Source organism: Bos javanicus, chromosome 8 (assembly GCF_032452875.1).
Source record: "Bos javanicus breed banteng chromosome 8, ARS-OSU_banteng_1.0, whole genome shotgun sequence".
Lineage (NCBI taxonomy): Eukaryota > Metazoa > Chordata > Mammalia > Artiodactyla > Bovidae > Bos > Bos javanicus.
In genome coordinates, this window is record NC_083875.1 from 29203169 (window position 1) to 29222912 (window position 19744).

General features: G+C 36.4%; 1 protein-coding gene across 8 annotated transcripts in view; it reads right to left on the bottom strand.

The window, feature by feature from the left end:
* The window catches only part of CCDC171 (coiled-coil domain containing 171), a 341259-nt gene that overhangs the window by 243959 nt on the left and 77556 nt on the right, over window positions 1–19744 (bottom strand). For all 8 annotated transcript variants that reach the window (XR_009737984.1, XM_061425240.1, XM_061425244.1 and 5 more), the window contains one exon: window positions 12745–12883. Coding sequence is in view for 7 of the 8 variants with exons in the window: in XM_061425240.1 (XP_061281224.1) it covers window positions 12745–12883 (139 nt within the window). In the remaining variant the exon portion in view is untranslated. The remainder of the gene's footprint in view (window positions 1–12744; window positions 12884–19744) is intronic.

Sequence of the window (19744 nt, forward strand, 5' to 3'; positions counted from 1 at the left end):
GTGTTCATTGGAAGGACTGATGTTGAGGCTGAAGCTCCAATATTTTGGCCACCTGATGCAGAGAGCTGACTCATTTGAAAGGACCCTGATGCTGGGAAAGATTGAGGGCAGGAGGAGAAGGGGACGACAGAGGATGAGATGGCTGGATGGCATCACCGACTCAATGGACATGGGTTTGGGTGGACTCTGGGAGTTGGTGATGGAGAGGGAGGCCTAGAGTGCTGCTGTTCATGGGATTGCAAAGAGTCAGACACGACTAAGGAACTGAATTGAACTGAACTGAACAATAAAATACCTGATTTAATGTCTGACTGAAAGCCCCTGAATTGAGATGTAAAACCAAACCAACAAAAACAAAACAAACTCAGACTTCAAGTTTTCTCCATTAGCATACCATTAATAACATGCTTTTTAATGTTGTCATATTATAGAAATCTTAATATATAATTTTATATATAAAATTATATTTTGTATAATAATAATAATAATAATTTGATTTATGTTAAATATATATTAAATATGCTGCTGCTAAGTCACTTCAGTCATGTCCGACTCTGTGCAAACCCATAGACGGCAGCCCACCAGGCTCCCCCATCCCTGGGATTCTCCAGGCAAGAACACTGGAGTGGGTTGCCATTTCCTTCTCCAATGCATGAAAGTGAAAAGTGAAAGTGAAGTTGTTCAGTTGTGTCCGACCCTCAGCGACCCCACGGACTGCAGCCTACCAGGCTCCTCTGTCCATGGGATTTTCCAGGCAAGAGTACTGGAGTGGGGTGCCATTGCCTTCCCCAATATATTAAATATATTCAATTCTAAATTTAAATGGGATTATAGTATACATACTATTATACAACTTATTTTTCCATTCACAGTATGTTTCTAATATCCTTTCCACATCACATTTCTTCAGTTGCATAGCATTCCATTGTTTAGATGAATTAACTTATCCATTGTATCATTAATGAATTTAACCAGTCCCCTACTGCTAAGATTTATAGGTTATTTGCATTTTTCCTATTAATGACAATACTATAAATCCTTACATGTATACTTGTACATCTTAGAATGCATTCAAGTATATCTACTCAGTAAACTCCTAGAAACAGATTTGATAAGTAAACAGTATGTACAACTATTTTCAGATAATTGTTACCAAATTGCTTTTTAAAGTCCTACTGGAATAAATTACCATGAAAAGCTTAAGTGTTTACTTCCCCATACAAGGTAAGCATCATCAACTTCTTTACTGTCCATTTCTTTAATTTTAAATAAGATTAACCATCCTTTCATATGTTTATCAGTAACTTGTATTTCTTTTTCTGTGAACTGCCTTTTCATGTACCCATTTCTATATTACACTGTACACATTTTCCTTAGTGATTTATTACAGTCCTTTGTAAATTATGAAAATGATTGCTTTGTCACACACATTGCAAATCATTATTGCCAATTTGTCATTTGCCTTTTGACTATATTCTTAGAAACAAAATGTTCCAACTTCTCCAGGTGTTCTCTAAAACTTGTTATTGTCCAGTTTTTAAATTGCAGTCATGTGAATGAGTGTAAAGAGTCATCTCATTGTTGTTTTGATTTGCATATCCCCGACTAATGGTTTTTGAACATTTTTTAACATGCTTACTGACCATTTGTACATCTTCTTTGAAGAAATGTCCATTTAAACCTTTAGCATATTTTTCATTGTTATTTCTCTATTATTCTGAATACACGGTCTTTATCAGTCACTTGATTTGCAAAAATTTTCTAGCACTTTGTGACTGTATTTTCACCTTCTATCTTCTGAAGCACAGAAGTATTTAATTTTGGTGAAGTACAATGCATCTATTTTTCGTCACTTGAGCTTTTGCTGTGGCTCCTAAGAAAGCACTGCCTAAGATTTTTGTAGTTTTAGCTCTTCTATTAGGGTCCATGAACCATTTAACTTTTGTGCAGGGGTCCAAATTCACTCTTTGGCTTGTGGATACCCCGTTCTTTCACCACCATTTGTTGGAAAATGCTATTCTTTCTCCCACTGAATTAACTTGGTATCCTTTTCAAAAACAATTAAACATAATTATAGGAGTTTATTTCTGGATTCTTGATTCTTTTCCATTGATATACATGTCTACATTATACCAATACCACAGTCTTGACTATTATAGCTTTCTTCAGTTCAGTCACTCAGTCATGTTCGACTCTTTGTGACCCCATGGACTGTAGCACCCTAGGCTTCCCTGCCCATCACCAATTCCCAGAGCTTGCTCAAACTCATGTCCATTGAGTCGGTGATGCCATCCAACCATCTCATCCTCTGTCGTCCCCTTCTCTGCCTGCCCTCAATCTTTCTGAGTGTCAGGGTCTTTTCTAATGAGTTGGCTCTTTGCATCAGGTGGCCAAAGTATTGGAGTTTCAGCTTCAACATCAGTCCTTCCAATGAATATTCAGGATTGATTTCCTTTAGGATTGACTGGTTTGATCTCCTTTCAGTTCAAGGGACTATCAAGAGTCTTCTCCAACACCACACTTCAAAAGCATCAATTCTTTTGTGCTCATCTTTCTTTATAGTTCAACTCTCACATCCATATATGACTACCAGAAAAACCATAGCTTTGACTAGATGGACCTTTGTCGGCAAAGTAATGTCTCTGCATTTTAATATGTTGTCTAGGTTGGTCATAGCTTTTCTTCCAAGGAGCAAGCATCTTTTAATTTCATGGCTGCAGTGATTTTGGAGGCCAAGAAAATAAAGTCTCTCACTGTTTCCATTGTTTCCCCATCTATTTGCCATGAAGTGATGAGATCGGATGCCATGATCTTAGTTTTCTGAATGTTGAGCTTTAAGCCAACTTTTTCACTCTCCTCTTTCACTTTCATCAAGAGGCTCTTTAATTCTTCTTCGCTTTCTGCCATAAGGGTGGTGTCATCTGCATATCTGAGGTTATTGATATTTTTCCCAGCAATCTTGATTCCAGCTTGTACTTCATCCAGCCCAGTAGATATTTTATTGAGAATTCTTTTGCTTTTTCTAGGATCCAATGGCTGTTGGCAATTTGATCTCTGTTTCCTCTGCCTTTTCTAAATCCAGATTGAACATCTGGAAGTTCTCAGGTCACATACTGCTGAAGCCTAGCTTGAGAATTAGGAGTATTACTTTGCTAGTGTGTGAGATGAGTGCAACTGTGCAGTGGTTTGAACATTCTTTGGCATTGCCTTTCTTTGGGATTGGAATGAAAATTGACCGTTTTCAGTCCTGTGGCCACTGCTGAGTTTTCCAAATTTGTTGGCATATTGAGTGCAGCATTTTAACAGTACAGCTTTATAGTAAGCTTTACAATTGGGAAATGCTACTTCTTCAACTTTATTCTTCTTTTACAAGATTATTTTGGCTATTCTAGTGTTTTTAAGTAATAAAAATTTATCAGTAATTTGCCCTGGGATTTCTAGATTTTATGTCATATATTTCTTACTCCAAGATTATAAAACACTTAAAATTCCTTTATTTCTACTTTTTGATCTTCCTCTTTTATGACTCTTAATGAATTTAGAATTTGATATAAGAAATAAGGCAGGGACTCAGTTATACTGTTTCCTTTTATGTACAGCCAGTTATTTAAAATCTATCAGATAATCTATCTTTATAAGTTGGTTTGGCATACTGTCACACTGTGATTTATAATAAGGAATATATACTATGAATTTTTGAATCAGGTTGTCACTATATGCAAAAGGCCAGCTGAGAATTTGACAGAGACTGCATTGAATCTATATACTGAGGAATGTTATTATCTTAACAAATAACAATATTAACTCTTATGATCCTTGCAATTTTGCTAAACTTGTTTATTAGTTCTAATAGTTGTATGTGTGAATTCCTTATAATTTTCTAATTATAAAATTACCTGATTTGCAAAGAGTTTACTTCTCGCTTTCAAAAATTAATGACTTTTATTTTTCTTGCCTTATTGCTCTGGCTGGAACCACCAGTACAATGTTAGCTAGACATGGTAACAGTATACATCCTTACCTTGTTCCCGATCCTAGAAAGAAAGCAGCCTTTCACCATCAACTTTGATATTGGTTATAGGTTTTTCACAGATGCTCTTTCTCATGTTGACGAAGTTCCTTTCTTGTTATTCTATTTATAATTAGTAGTATTCTAATTTTCTACAGAGATATCTGGCTAATAGTCTCATAATATAGCCAATACAAATTCTATTAAATCTGATAGGTTTATGAGCCAGATTATGATTGAAAAATTTTCCTTTTCATTGCTTTTTATTGAAGCAGAGTTGATTTACAAAATTGTGTTAGTTTCAGGTATACAGCAAAGTGTCCTTTTCTTTTATATCTGACAAATTTTTAACTAATAAATTGTTTTGATTTTATAAATCAAGCCTTCATTCTTCATTCATATAGAGAAAATAGCTGGAACTTTTTAAAAGTGTGGACTGCACTTATATTTAAATTTTGTTCTCAAAGCTGTTAGTTCTCTTAATAGCCTTTTGATAAGAAATTTCTAGAATAAAAACACAATCTATCAGCTAAATAAAACTGCTAGGTTGAAAACAAAATGCCAAACCAATATAAAAGACCAAGTTTCTAATTTTCGATTAACATGTTTCATTGTGTGACATAAAGAGGAAGTTGAGGTTAAATGTTAAATTGTTGACTGGACAAATTCTGCAATTCTAAACATTCAAACAAGTTTAAAAGACAAAACTAGGATAAAAGAACTCCCTTTTTTTTTTTTTTGCCTCGGACATAAGTCACAAGAACTCACTTCTTTTTGCCTTAGAATAATTTACATAAAGAGCTTTATTACTGTAGAAATAAAAGTCCCTTACTGCTATGTTGGCTAACCAGATGATATTAAGATGAACATACTGATCAACTCACCATGAATCTAGGACTACTTTAGATGTCATGATGAATCTAAAGCCAGTATAGAAAAGGGACTAAAAATATCAAAATATTCAAAGAAAATGCAGAAAAATTTCTGACTGAAAGACCTTAACGTATTATAAAAGAGTGTTGGGGGCCAGCGTGAGGCACTCCGCCCATGGCAAAGGTCATGAGGAAGGAGGCTCGACATACGCAAAGGCAGGATCGAGCCTCAGGAGTCCCCCTGGAAATCCTCGAGCATCTACCCCCATAACCAGAGCCTGCCTACTTTACTACTTTGTGCTCTCACCTACACCTCTGACTTTACGGGGGGCTGTCCCCCACCACCTCTTTCGGAGAAGGAGTTAACTTAGAGCTCCAGTTAATAATAATTCCTGGGCGTGATAGGAGTGTTTCAACCTACAAACTCCTCTGAAGGTTCTCTAGCCTGCCTGACAGGCTTGTCCGGCCACATGTGATTGCTCACAGCCTCCCAACCGCGAGAGGCACGAGATGCTTAAACCTTCTAAATACAGGTTCCTTAGAAAAGTTAGAAAACCATTAGTATAGTATAGTAGGCTGATTAGAAATTGTATTGGTAAAGGGTTTTTCATTTGTTGAGCCAATGTTTGTTGCTAAGTCTCCACATCCCCTGCCCTTACACACATTAATGAATATATAGAAGAAATAAGTAGTAACCTTTGATATTAATCACGTTAGACCTTAGGCTAAGTAAATTCTTTCCTTAATTAAAACCCACTACACCCTCACCCTATAGGAATGTAACTTTATCTGGTACCTTCAGAAGGTGGAATCTTTTTTAAGAATAATTACCCCTGGAGAAATAAGTGTCCTGGTTGACTGACCGCTGTCACAAGGAGAGGGTCATAAATTGTCAGCAGGCCCCCCGGCCAGAAGATGATGTAACACCCCTAAGACCTCTGTATACATTTGTATGAAGCACCTGACTTTGATAAAAGTCAGGACTTCTGACCCCACGTGACTTTCGCATAACATCTCAGTGTATAAAAGTAGACCATGGAAAATAAAGAATTGGGATCAGTTTCTCGAAATACTGGTCTCCCCATGTCTCTCTCTCTCTCAAACTCTGGCTGAGTCTCCATCTGGAGCGTGGAACCCACCAAGCTTACTAATTTTGCCTGGGCTTCTAAGATCCGACCAGGGAGGCCTCAGTGTCTCCTCTCCTTCAGGAGAACGGAAGGATGCCTGTGGCCTACGTAAGTGGTGCAAACTTCTTGTCTTGAAGTTTTATTGGTCTCCCGCGTAAACCAAGCTACTCAGTCTCTTTTCTCCACTGAATTTTCCTACTGAGCTATCCTCATTCTATTACTCTTTATATCTCTAATTAATATCTAATTGAAGCTATTGTATCCTGATCCTCTCTGACGCCGTCCCCGCTTCGAACTCCTTGGATCAGCCGGGGCTGGACCTCGGCAGGAGGAGTCACCAAAAAGAACAATGAGCTGACAAAGCGTTATGTTATATTTTCATCTTGGTACACAATATTTCACACACTGCTAAAGTAAATGAATTTCTGGCTTAATCTAACATGTCATTCTATCATCTTATCTTTCTTTGAGCCTATAAAAACTCATCCCTCACTTCTGCTAATCATGGATGAATGTCATAAATAGACATGTATGTAAATAAAAATTTATAATATAAACTTGTGAAAAATATTAAAAAGCATATGCATATATTTATATCTATAAATTGGACAAATGAGTGCTGCTGATCTGCAACAGAAAAGTTGATTCAAACCATAAATAACAATAAAAACAATTAAGGGGTACTAATAATAAGGTTTAAAATTATAGAAAAAACAAATAGGTAAAAGAATAAATATTTAGTCACTAGATTTGTTTAGATTAATGAAATTAGTTTTTTAAAAACAGGTCAAACTTTTATAGCAATAACACATAACACGTATCATTTTTGAATGGTATTGAATTCAAGTAAGCTTTTAAATTAGTTTAAATATATTTTAAGCCATTACAAAGGAATTCTGAGTAAAAACAGAGGAGTATCATAACCTACAACTGACATCACATACTTCTGCTTCACCTTTTCATCTTATCTCCCACTTAGTTTTACAGAGGCAGTTCATTTGTAAGGATTCCGAGAGAGCCTGCTCAGCTAAACTGAATTTAATATGGTTATCTTTCATCATCATCACCATTTGCAGCTTCTCCTTGATCATAATGACAATAACTAAACTCTCTTACTTCTTCATAAAACAGTTTACTCTTTCTTTCCCTCCCTGCTTGTCTATGCTGCTTCCATGGATGTGAGCATTCTATGATCGCACTGCTTATGCCGTATGATGAAATGTCACCTTCCCTTACACAGCTACACAATTAATTTATGCCACCATCCAATCTGAATATAGGCTTTGACATATAAACATCTCCTTTCTCTCTTCCTCTGTCTCTCTTTCTCTCTCTTTCAGACACACACATATACAATACCATTTTATTTCTCCCAAGACTAAAAATGAGGTTTGAATTTTCAAAATTTAAGATTTTTACATTAATAAATATCAGAAAACTTAATGAAAAAGCTTTATGCCTACATCACAAATTTAGAAAGACAGCCATACAATAAACATTTAAACACACATACACATTAGATAAATACAACTTAACAGTATTAAATTTTTAAGGACCACTGAGAGAGACATGTTTATATTAGCAAAAACAATGCTCATATATAAATACTATTCTATTGTGGCTGAAAAGCAGGAATCAACAAGTTTTTCATAAAAATTCAGAATAGATTATTTATTAGACCATTAGTTTTGAATGCCTCCTGCAAAATCAGAAACATGTCCTTCCTAAAGCAAACCTAACAGATCATTTGATGCAAAAATACTATCAAGAAACATTAACTTTACCTCAAAGCATAGCAATCAAAGCACTTTCCAAAATCCTATCTAATGCCAGCAACCGTTATTATTATATAATCAGTCAAGCCCCCAAAGTATAGGGGAAAAATATATACTTGACCATTTTCAATCACAAGTTCTTTAGAGAATAAAATATTCTTTGAGCAAAACCTCATGAGAACTAGAATTCCCTTTTCAATATATGGTCTTCTCCTAAAGCTGTAACTAAATATTACTGAGTGGCAGAAAAACAAATCTCAAGAAATGACGGACTCAAAAATATTTCATTGTAGAAAGCACAAAGCAAATCCTAATAATGCCAATTTGGAAATGATAGCTCCCCTGCTCAAGAGAAGCAGATATAAAAACTCACAGTAATGACTAAAATACCCAACTGGATCTCCTGAGCCTCTGGTGGGCTTTAATAAGCATCATCACTAAGCAGCTTAAACTAGAAATTCGGTTTTATTTAGTAGCTGATTAAATCATTATTAAATTCAAAGAATTTAAAATGAATAGTTCAATTTTAATCAAAACTTTTTAAAGTCGAATTCAATAGTGTACAACACATAACATGAAACTACTTTTGTTAAATCCCTAGATGTCCTATGTTGAAATTCTATTAATACTATGACATTAAAAACAATAATAATATACTACTCATTTGTTAATCATATCTTCTAAATTCATAAATTGAATAGGAGAAATTTCACGAACATAAAAGCACAATTAATGTTGGCTGTATTCCTTAAATACCAAGAGAAGACTCAACAAACCCAGTTTGAACTTTTCCAAAATTACATTCTATATTTAATTTTTATCTTTTGTAACAGGGGAGCTATCACTTTGCAACCAGTTTATTGACTCTGTGTGTATCCTGACCTAGATGATCTCGATGGCATCTTCCAGTTCTGAAAGGCTAAGCGACCTTCGGTTATACAATTGTTATTTTTAAGTCTCAAAACTTCCTGAAGTCTTTGCATATTATAATAACACCTTGGTCTTACTAGTAAACCTATAGAAGAAAATGGCATTAATTTTCTCTTACAATGCAACAGAGAAAATAAAGACCAAGATTTGAATAATGGCCATGAATGTGACCTAAACTAGAAAACAAGCTGTTAGCTCAAAGGGAGAGAAAAATTAGCTGTAGCTAATTTATACTTCCCATCTATATTCTATAAAAACTGAAACTATTATGTTCGAAAGAAATGTAACTGTGGGAAAGACACACTAGGGTACGCAGGATCATAGGATGTCATTAAAACAAAATTTTATTTCCAAAGGCAAAAAGTAAAAGCCTCCTCTTATGTTATTCTCTCTTCAGTCAAAAACAATTATGAACTCAAAACAAAAATAACAGACTTTGAGGACACAAAACCAAAAAATTCCATTTTTATGGTTTAAAATTTTTAATTTGATAGATATCTCTTTAGAGAGAAATTTGTAAGATTACCCTCTCAACTCAAAGGCTGCTGCTGCTGAGTCACTGCTGCTGAGGCTGCTGACTCTGTCCAACCCCATAGACGGCAGCCCCCCAGGCTCCCCTGTCCCTGGGATTCTCCAGGCAAGAACACTGGAGTGGGTTGCCATTTCCTTCTCCAATGCATGAAAGTGAAAAGTGAAAGTGAAGTCGCTCAGTCGTGTCTGACTCCTAGCGACCCCATGGACTGAAGCCTACCAGGCTCCTCCGTCCATGGGATTCTCCAGGCAAGAGTACTGGAGTGGGGTGCCATTGCCTTCTCCAAACTCAAAGGCTACTAACCTACTAAAAAATTAAAGGAAATAAAGATATATGTACCCAAAAAATATTTATGAAAAGCAACAGATGAATTTTTTATTAAAAAGAAAATACTGTACTTACTATTTAAAGTAAAAGAATTTTCATTAAGAAGCTTCACTAGTGGCTCAGATGGTAAAGAATCTGCTGCAATGCAGGAGACCCAGGTTCAATCCCTGGGTTAGGAAGACCCCCTTGGAAAGGGAATGGCTACCCACTCCAGTGTTCTTGCCTGGAGAATTCCATGGACAGACTTCTTTATTAAAAAGAAAACACTGCACTTACTATTCAAAGTAATAGTGTTTTCAGTAAATAAATTTTAATTAATTTTTTTTAATTTCATATTATGGTCAAGTAAAGGGACAGAAAGCAACTGTTCTAATAAGAATAAAACAGAACAAGCTAAAAGATAAAGCTAATAATGCATGCTAAGTCGCTTCAGTCGGGTCTGAGTCTTTGTGACCCCATGGACCATAGCCCACCAGGCACCACTATCCATGGGATTCACTAGGCAAGAATACTGGAGTGGACTGCCATTCCCTCTTCCCGGCAATCTTCCCTACACAGGGACTGAACCCATGTCTCCTGCATTGGCAGGTTGGTGCTTTACCACTAGCACCACCTGGGAAACAAAACAAAAGCAATGGAAGAAAATAAGACATAAAGCTAAGGCTTTAAGAGAGGTGAAGAAACAGAGAGAGGAACATATGAATAGTTAGGCTGAACCATATGAACTGTCAATTGCTTAAGCTGCACTTGAATTTGTTTCTGAACATCCCACTGGCTCTTCTACTAGTCAGAACAACAGTGTTTTACAGGTTGAGTGTCAAGGGTTCAAACAAGCAAACGAAGGTTGTGAATGAGCTGCAACTCACCTTTTTTTCAGACCATCCACCAAACTGCGAAAGTTAAAAAAGAAATACCTGTTGGCACCGAGTAAATTATTTGTAATCACAAAGCATCCTGAGCTCAGTGGTGAATTCAGCCAGCCTTCTTTTATTTTCTACCTTGTCACTGGAGTGCTAGAAGACCAGAGTCGGGAGGATGCATGCCAACTTATACTGGTGACTAGGTCTTCACCACTGCATTCTCAGTTACCACTCTCTTTCCAAACTATTTGATTACAGCATCTAATAAGTAAGCACAGCAAGACTAAGACTCAGCTCAATGACTCTAACAAGTTTTTCTCCGCCATGACTCACCTTCCAGAACCAGGAGTGAAGAGGTGGGGTGCCCATGGAATTGAGGGCAGCACATCACAGTGAAGAGGCACTACAGTATGCCACACAGTGAACGACAGCAACAAGCCAAAAACAAACCAAGCTGGGTTCTACTAGACATATGATTCTGCAACATTTTTCTTTCTACTCAATAATATAGCAAACTTTGGGAGATGGTGAGTGACAGGGAGACTGGTGTGCTGCGGTCCATGGGGTCACAAGGAGTTGGACACAACTTGGCAAATGAACAACAACAACTGCTACACAGAGAACTCTAAACTTCCTAAAACCCCACATCGAGAGTACTCAAACTACAAATTCAACCAGGGTAAAAGCAATGATAGCAATCCCTTAATCAGAACAAACTGGATATCCTGAGTTAAACGGAAACAGAGTTCAACATTAGAGGGTATACAGACATTTGTTAAGGAAAAAGAAGTGTTTCAGTCAATGTGGGTCAAAAATATGAACAACCAGAATGGAAGCAAGGAGATATGAAAATAAATAGCAAGAAGATATGAAAAACAGGAAGCCAAGAGTCCTCTAATATGACTGAAGCAAGACAGATAGAGGATCACCTGCCTGTATATAACATTGGTTCATTTAAAGAGTTTAAATGTTATCCCATCATTACTTTTCTATCTCATCATTCATCATTACCTTTCTAACCAGGCAGCACTGATTTGGCCACCACTTCCTAGTATAACCCTGAGTTTTTATCTTGCTGGACAAGGAAAAAATATTCATTTTCCTCAGAAACTAACATCACTAAGAGCTGTGGAATATAATTGAAAGTGAAGTAACCAAGTCTCTGGGAAAAGTATATATGTGGGGAGCAAGACAAAGAGGAAACAGGGTACTACTATAAACGTTATGGCCTCCTTCCTGAGGTTCCCAACAAACAGTAGAGTAGGAGTACACTGCATTAACCAAATAAACAAAGCCATCCAACAAATGTTTACTAAGGCAAGTACTACTGTGGAAACTTGGCATGTAAAACAAAGTTAACCTCAATGCACTCGCGATTTCTAGGCAGAGGTAATACACAGCAGATTCTGGTGTTATGATAGAGATACTAAACTATTAAAGAAATACAAACTTGGGAGGGGCAGAACTCTGACTTTAGGTGGATGAAAAGAAGAAAAGATGGAACCACAGCAAGCTTCACAGACTGCACGACATCAGAGGCGTCTTGCATCACCATCACAGGAGATTTACGAATATTAAAAGAAAAGAGAACGAGCATCTCAGACCTGTGGGTCAAAAAATGTGAACAGCCTGAGCAAAAGTAAAATGACATGAAGACACAGCATGTGTTTAGGAAGCCAAGAGTACTTTAATGTGGCTGAAGCAAGATAAGGAGAGGACAACAGCAACAGAAGAAGCTGGAAAAGTTAACATAGAGCCACAGACAAAAGTGCCTTAGATTACACAGCAAGAAGCTGGGGCTGCTCTGAAAGCAACAGGGAGATATTGATGGCTTTTTAATAAATGGAAGGTGACAAGAACAGATCAATACTTGAAAAAGATAAATTTGGTGATGGTGTGAAGGCTCTATTATTGGGGAATGGAGACAGAGTGATCAGGTTCAACGTGACTACAAAAGGGAGTCTTTGAAATCATTAGATCTACTGATTTTAAACCCTAACCCTGCTTCCATGTAGGTAATACTGTCTTATATACTTTAAAAAAGAAAGAAAAAACCCTGAATAAATTTTAAAACATTCTATAATTCAGACATTCTATTAATTTATTTCATTTTCCCAATTATTTCAAAGAAGAGATGTTTTATTATGAATAGCTTTGTGGTAAATAGCATCTCCAGTTTTAAATTTTTATATCAATGTCACTAAAACTACTTTCATACAATTATCTCATGGCATGTAGTGAGAAAAAATCCTACTAAACATCAAATTTGAACCAATAAAGTAATTGCCATAGGGTTTTCTTTTTTATCTTACCATTACAAGTTCTTCCTGTAATTCACTGCAACTTTTCTCATTATACTGGAGTCTCTTTGAAAGGTCTAGAATTACTTTCTTCTGTTCCTCAATTTCTTCATTGAGTTTCTTGTTTTTGGAGAAATACTCTCTTTCTAATCTGAAAGGTTAAAGTGTCAGAGCAGGTTTTTCAAATATGTTTTATCAGGTCTTATTATACAACTTTAACACAAAGGGCAGATGTACTATATATCATGGTTTCATGACCAAAGGTTTTAAAGACCACTTCTCATTTTTGCAAATAAAAAGAATTATACATTCTTAAATGAAGGACTCTAACATAATAATACCCCCATTTTGATAACAGACATTTGTACTATACCCAAGGCTATAAGTAAAATGGATTTGGTTAGTGTTGATTCACCATTATTTATGATTAACAAACCCCACCCACCACAGTTGAATTAGCTCAGAGACTGCCTCAAAACAGAAAGCAGTCCTATCAAACCACTTTCAAATTAAAGTATAACTTGGGAAATGACACAAATGTTTTATTTCTGAGTGTTCATGCAAGTAGAACTGGTACAGTAACATGAAAAGTCCAAAAGCAAGGATAATTTTTAATAATCATTTATGTTCACTGTGAAAACATAAATTTCTTTTCAAAGGATTTGCCTGCCTATTTACATTTTGCTCAAGGTAGCATTAAATTGAATTTACATTCTTTTGGGACATAAAATGACAAGCAGTTTGGGAGTATTTTAGTTCAAAATTTGCTGTGTTTCAAATTAAAGAGTTGCCACTATTTTTAATCTGGCATCTTCCTGATAAATGCAGTAGATCAGTTTCCTATAACTTTTAAGCTGTAATATTGGAGGCAAGGTGACTCAGTATAACCAAATCCATGCTGTGCTCAGGCTATAATCAAATGAAGAGCTCATTTTTGAATGGCACATGATCTTACTCTGATCAGTCAACATTTCTTGCTCTAGGGTGGAACAGAGACAAGTCTAGTGCAAACCCTTTGGTACTTTCTTCCTTGAATCAAGAATACTCCAACACTGGGGATTCCCTGTGACTCAGTGGGATATAATCCACCTGCCAATGCAGGAGACTCAGGTTCAATCTCTGGTGCAGGGAGAGTCCACGTGCCGAAGCGCAACAAAGCCCGTGTACCACAACTATCCAGCCTGCGCTCTAGAGCCCGGGAACCGCAGCTACTGAGCCCCCAGGCCCTAGATCCTGTGCTCTGCAACAAGAGAATCCACTGTAAGGAGAAGCCCAGGCACCGCAACTAGAGTTACCCCACTCACTGCAACTAGAGAAATAAAGCTTTTTTCTTAAAAAAAAAAAAAAAAGAATATTCCATGGTAGGGAGGGTAGAATTTAAACACTTATAGACAGATTAGAGGAGACATTTATATCAACTTCTCAGAAAGCAGAACTAAACAACAAAAAATGGATCAAAGTAGAGAAAAGATATGAACATCGATCCAGGAATCCCAACATATAAATGACATAAGTTCCAGAAACAAAAGGTAAAGAAAATGGAAAGGGAAAAATCAGCAAAGTAATAATGCAAGAGAATTTCCCAAAAATGAATTATTTATAACTCTAAAACCGAAAGAGCTCAGTGACTTCCCAGCACTAATGGAAAATAGTCCACGCCAGGCCCATCATCGTGACGTTTAAGAACACCATGAACAAAGAGAAGATTCCACACTGTGTCCATAGAGCACAGAAATACACATTATTAGTATTATTTTATCATATGTTATAATGTAACATCACTAAACCATTTCAAGACAGGCACCTATGTTTCCAGACTTGGTGGCCACTCTGTCCAAGTTTCCAGAGAAAAGCAAGGGCCACAAACAAACAATAGGTAATCAAATAATTTCGGACTTCTTGATAGAAGAATTGAATAAACAGCCAACAAAACTATGACAAAGGGTAAAGATCAACTACATTTTGACATTTTCAGAATGCAAGTTTTAAAAGTTTTCCTCTGATGTGTAATTCCTCAAGAAACTACAAGAGAGTAAATCAGACAAGGAAGATGGGCAGGAGATTAGTAAAGAACAGATCCATTATCAAAGAGAAGTAAAGGGAATGCTTCGGATGATGGTGAAGAGGAATCCTAAGGATGACTGTGACACAAAGCCTGCAAAACAATTTGTCCAGAAAGAAGGGAGTGGAAAGAAGACTCCAACAGTGATACATCTTAGAAGAAACTTACAATGACAGAATTTCTGAGGTGCAGAAAAATAATGAGAGATTTTCAGCTCTGTTAGAGAGTTTAAGAATAATTTATTGATTGGTGCATACAAACTAATCCAACATAAAACAAGATATTAACTATTCATGCATTTGATCATTCAGCAACTCTTTACTTTGCAGCTCTTGTGTGCCAAGCACTAGTTTGGAGTTCAGGGAAAGCAGTGAACAAAACAAAGCTCCTCTCTACATAGGAAGACAGACAATAAACAACAAAAAATATAAGAAAACGTTGTATAAAGGAAAAATAAATATGAGGGGTCAGAAAATAGTAGAAAAAATATCCTAAAATACAACCCTACTGAAAGGATGGGAGGACGGAAGAAATAAGCCTGTGCTAGGTGGTCAAGGTGCACAACAGATAAATAAGTAGAGGCCACCAGGTAACATCTAGAAAGAGAAGCTGAAAACATGGCACAATATGCATGTTATTCAGCAATACAAAGTTAAACGCCAGAAACAGCTTGTAAGAATTGAAAGCAGTTGCTTCAAAGGAGAAGAAACCAGTCACAGAGAACAACGGGGTAACAAGACATGGCTTTTCATGAGCTTAACAGTACTATTTCACTTTTTAGATTATGTACAAGTGTTAATTGGCAGGGGGAGTATGATGAAAATTCAAGGAAGCCCCAGTCTCTTTGAATCCAATAGAGAAGACTCAGGACTTGACAGATGGAGGATTTTGTCAAGAAAGGAAAGGGAAAAGGAAACTTGTAGTTAAGATGCCTTCTTTCAAAAAAAAAATGCCTTCTTTGCTACTGGATTACCATTCTTTTCCTTCAGAGCTCAGATAAGAATTTGACAACCGTGCAGCTGTTTTAACAAACAGCCATCTTCAGGCCATTTTTCAGCAAGAATATGAACAATAATATTAGCACATGGGTTATAATACTTTTGTTCTTTTTACACTTTTGGTTGATATATTTAGAAAAATGAAGTCCCTAAATATTGAATGGAATAAATTAAATAAATTGAGATTAAGTCTGATGGGTATCATATCTTTGACTAGTGTTATTTTAAACTGAATTTAAAGTTAAACTAGATTTAAGAATTATGAGGATCTTTTCCCTACCATTGCCCAACAATCAGTTACTATAGTTAATGATAATCTGATATTTGAAAGAGTTAAAATAAAAAGATTATTAAAAGATTTTCATTTTACACTGTAAGTTTTCAATGGAAAAAAATTTACAATTAAGAAAATTTATTAGAGAAATATAGAGTATATATATTCTACCTAAATTATACATTATATATTTGCTAATATAGCCTGTTATTGTTCAAATTCCTAGCTGAGTTCTTTGAAAGTATCTTTAATACATAACAATTTTATTTGTTATATTATTACATGTAATATTCAATACATAATAGTATGCTAAAATATATACACATATTCCAGCTAATACATATGTATGTGTGTGTGCTTGCTCAGTCGCTCCAGTTGTGTCTGACTCTTTGCAATCCCATGGACTGTATAGCCTGCCAGGCTCCTCTGTCCATGAGATTCTCCAGGCAAGAGTACTACAGTGGGTTGCCATGGCCTCCTCCAGGGATACATATGTATATTCTACCTATATACATATAAATACATATCCCATCCAAAATAGTTTCACATAGGAATATTCACTGTTATGAAACTGTTGACCAAAATTAAAACTCTGACTAACACACAGTTTTTCTTCCTGCCTTTTAATAAGATTCCCACCTAGACCTACCTGGGAGGAAAGAGAAGTATAAAAACCTTAGCCACCTGCAAGGGTCAGACAGCATTTCCTCTGAAACCTCTTATCAATTGCTAAATCAGTTCTACCCAACAGGTAAAACAATCTCCTACTCCAGCACTCACTGCTCTCAAAATTGTACATTAAAGGTATTATTTGTAAAGATATTATTGTAAAGGTATTATTTACCCTAAAGACCTAAAATATCAATTCTCACTTTGAAATACATTATCCAAAACTTAGAACTACTTTGAAAAATTAATTCTTGAGAATTTGTGACTCTAAAAGATTTTAAAGAAGATTCCTGAAAAAGAATGAAGAATACAAGTAGTCATATATGGATGTGACTATATGTTGGACCATAAAGCAAGCTGAGTGCCAAAGAATTGACGTTTTGAACTGTAGTGTTGGAGAAGACTCTTGAGAGTCCCTTGGACTGCAAGGAGATCCAACCAGTCCATCCTAAAGGAAACCAATCCTGAACATTCATTGGAAGGACTGATGCTGAAGCTGAAACTCCAATACTTTGGCCACCTGATGCGAAGAACTGACCCATTGGAAAAGACCCTGATGCTGAGAAAGATTGAAGGCAGAAGGAAAAGGGGATGACAGAGGATGAGATAGTCGGATGGCATCACCAACTCGATGCACATGAGTTTGAGTAAGCTCCGGGAGCTGGTGATGGACAGGGAAGCCTGCTGTGCTGCAGTCCATGGGGTTGCAAAGAGTCAGACACAACTGAGCGACTGAACTGAACTGAACAAGTAGAAAATCAAATAACTTACCTACTCATCCTTCATGTCATCTCATTCTTTCTCAAACCACAGATAAATGGAAAAGAGGTGGCTGTAATATCATGTACAATGAAACAGAAGACAGGATGGAGGAAGAGAAGTCATAGGAACTACCGATAAGCAGTGGGCTTTAATTACTACTTACTGTTTTCTCTTTATTCATTATTATTAACTTATATTACAGCACAGTTATATAGGGATGAAGAACAGACAAGGGACATATGTTAAAACATTGAGGATTGTTAGTTTAGTTAGCTTAGCTGGAATACATAACTAGTATTCAGAACTGTTAGTTTCTGCTTATTGGAACACAAAACTTGAGTAAAATTTTTCAAGCACCAAAAAGCACAGGTAATAGCCAAACAAACCCAAGGAAAAAATTTGCTCTGGGGTCCAATTTTAAAAGTACATAGATTAAAATCTTAGAGCTTAAAAGTAAGTGGGTATCTTAAAATTCTTCTAGTCAAGGCTATGGTTTTTCCTGTGGTCATGTATGGATGTGAGAGTTAGACTGTGAAGAAGGCTTAGTACTGAAGAATTGATGCATTTGAACTGTGGCATTGGAGAAGACTCTTGAGAGTCACTTGAACTGCAAGGAGATCCAACCAGTCCATTCTGAAGGAGATCAGCCCTGGGATTTCTTTGGAAGGAATGATGCTAAAGCTGAAACTCCAGTACTTTGGCCACCTCATGCCAAGAGTTGACTCATTGGAAAAGACTCTGATGCTGGGAGGGATTGGGGGCAGGAGGAGAAGGGGACGACAGAGGATGAGATGGCTGGATGGCATCACTGACTCGATGGACGTGAGTCTGGGTGAACTCCGGGAGTTGGTGATGGACAGGGAGGCCTGGCATGCTGCGATTCATGGGGTCGCAAGAAGTCAGACACGACTGAGCGACTGAACTGAACTGAATCTAATTTGCAGGACTCAAATCTTCAGAATATGTGATAAAGAATCATCTACCTACTGTTTCGAACATTCCAAGGCAGAGAGCTTACTAGTTCCCCCAAAGAAGCCCATTATTTTATTGTGGGAAAGCTTTGATCGTTGGGAGTCTAACTTCTTACAGCTTCACTAGTAGGTCATAATCATTACCTCAAAGCAACAGTAAAGAAGCCTGTGCTATATACTACATAAAGGCCCTTCAAACATATTTAAATGTGCAGATTCAGGATATGGTTCAAAGGAAATAAAAGGGTACAAGTCCTTAGAATAACAGAATCAAGTTATTATTGTAATAACTTGATTGGGATATGGTTCAAAGGAAATAAAAGGGTACATACAAGTCCTTAGAATCACATGGTTCAAAGGAAATAAAAGGGTATAAGTCTGTAGAATCACAGACTATCATTTAAATCATTCTAGAGGAAGCAAGAAAACTCAGTCAAGAATTACTCATTCAATGTATTATAATCATTACTAATAAAAGTAATTACAGAGTTTTACATTTTTTCAAACTTCAGCCTTTCAAGTGCCATCTTTATCATTTCTGCCATACACCTCTAAACAATACTTTTTAAAAAAATTAACTCACATTATAAGCTAAATGAAGTATTTTAAAAGGAAACTTTATATTACATCTGTAAATGGAAAACCATTATCTGCCATAAGTAGAAATGAACATTAAAAATAAAAACATAACTAATGTATTGACCTATTATCATATTATATACCAACGGTGGTACACATTTCTCTCTCTGAGAGGAAATGGCTTAAAACATGTACTATTATTTTTGGAAACATGTTGAGCCACTATAAACTTCTTAAAGCATTTCACAGGACTTTTCAGATGAAAGACTTCTGAACTGAAAAAGATTAAAATCAACAGGAGTCAGAAAGATCCTGACCCTCCCACTAATAGCTGTGTGTCCTTATCCTCTTCAGGCTCAGTTTTCATATCTGTAAAACAGGGATAAAAAACTGTAGCTACCTCACAGGCCACTACATAAATGAAACAAAGCCGTGCAATGCTAGCTATGAAGTGAGCCACACACACGCTAGCCCCAGTAGCAGGATCACTCCTACCTTTATTTTTACAGCTTGAGAAAATCTCCAACATTACCCATTTACTACATAGCTCACTTAGGAGACCTAGAAGTCAAGGCCTTAAAGATATATATTGTGTTTGCTGTATTACATCAGCAAACACAATATAAAAATACATTAACATATTTACTTTCTCGTATAAGAAAGTATTTCTGCGTTTCTGAGACTACTTGGAATTGCC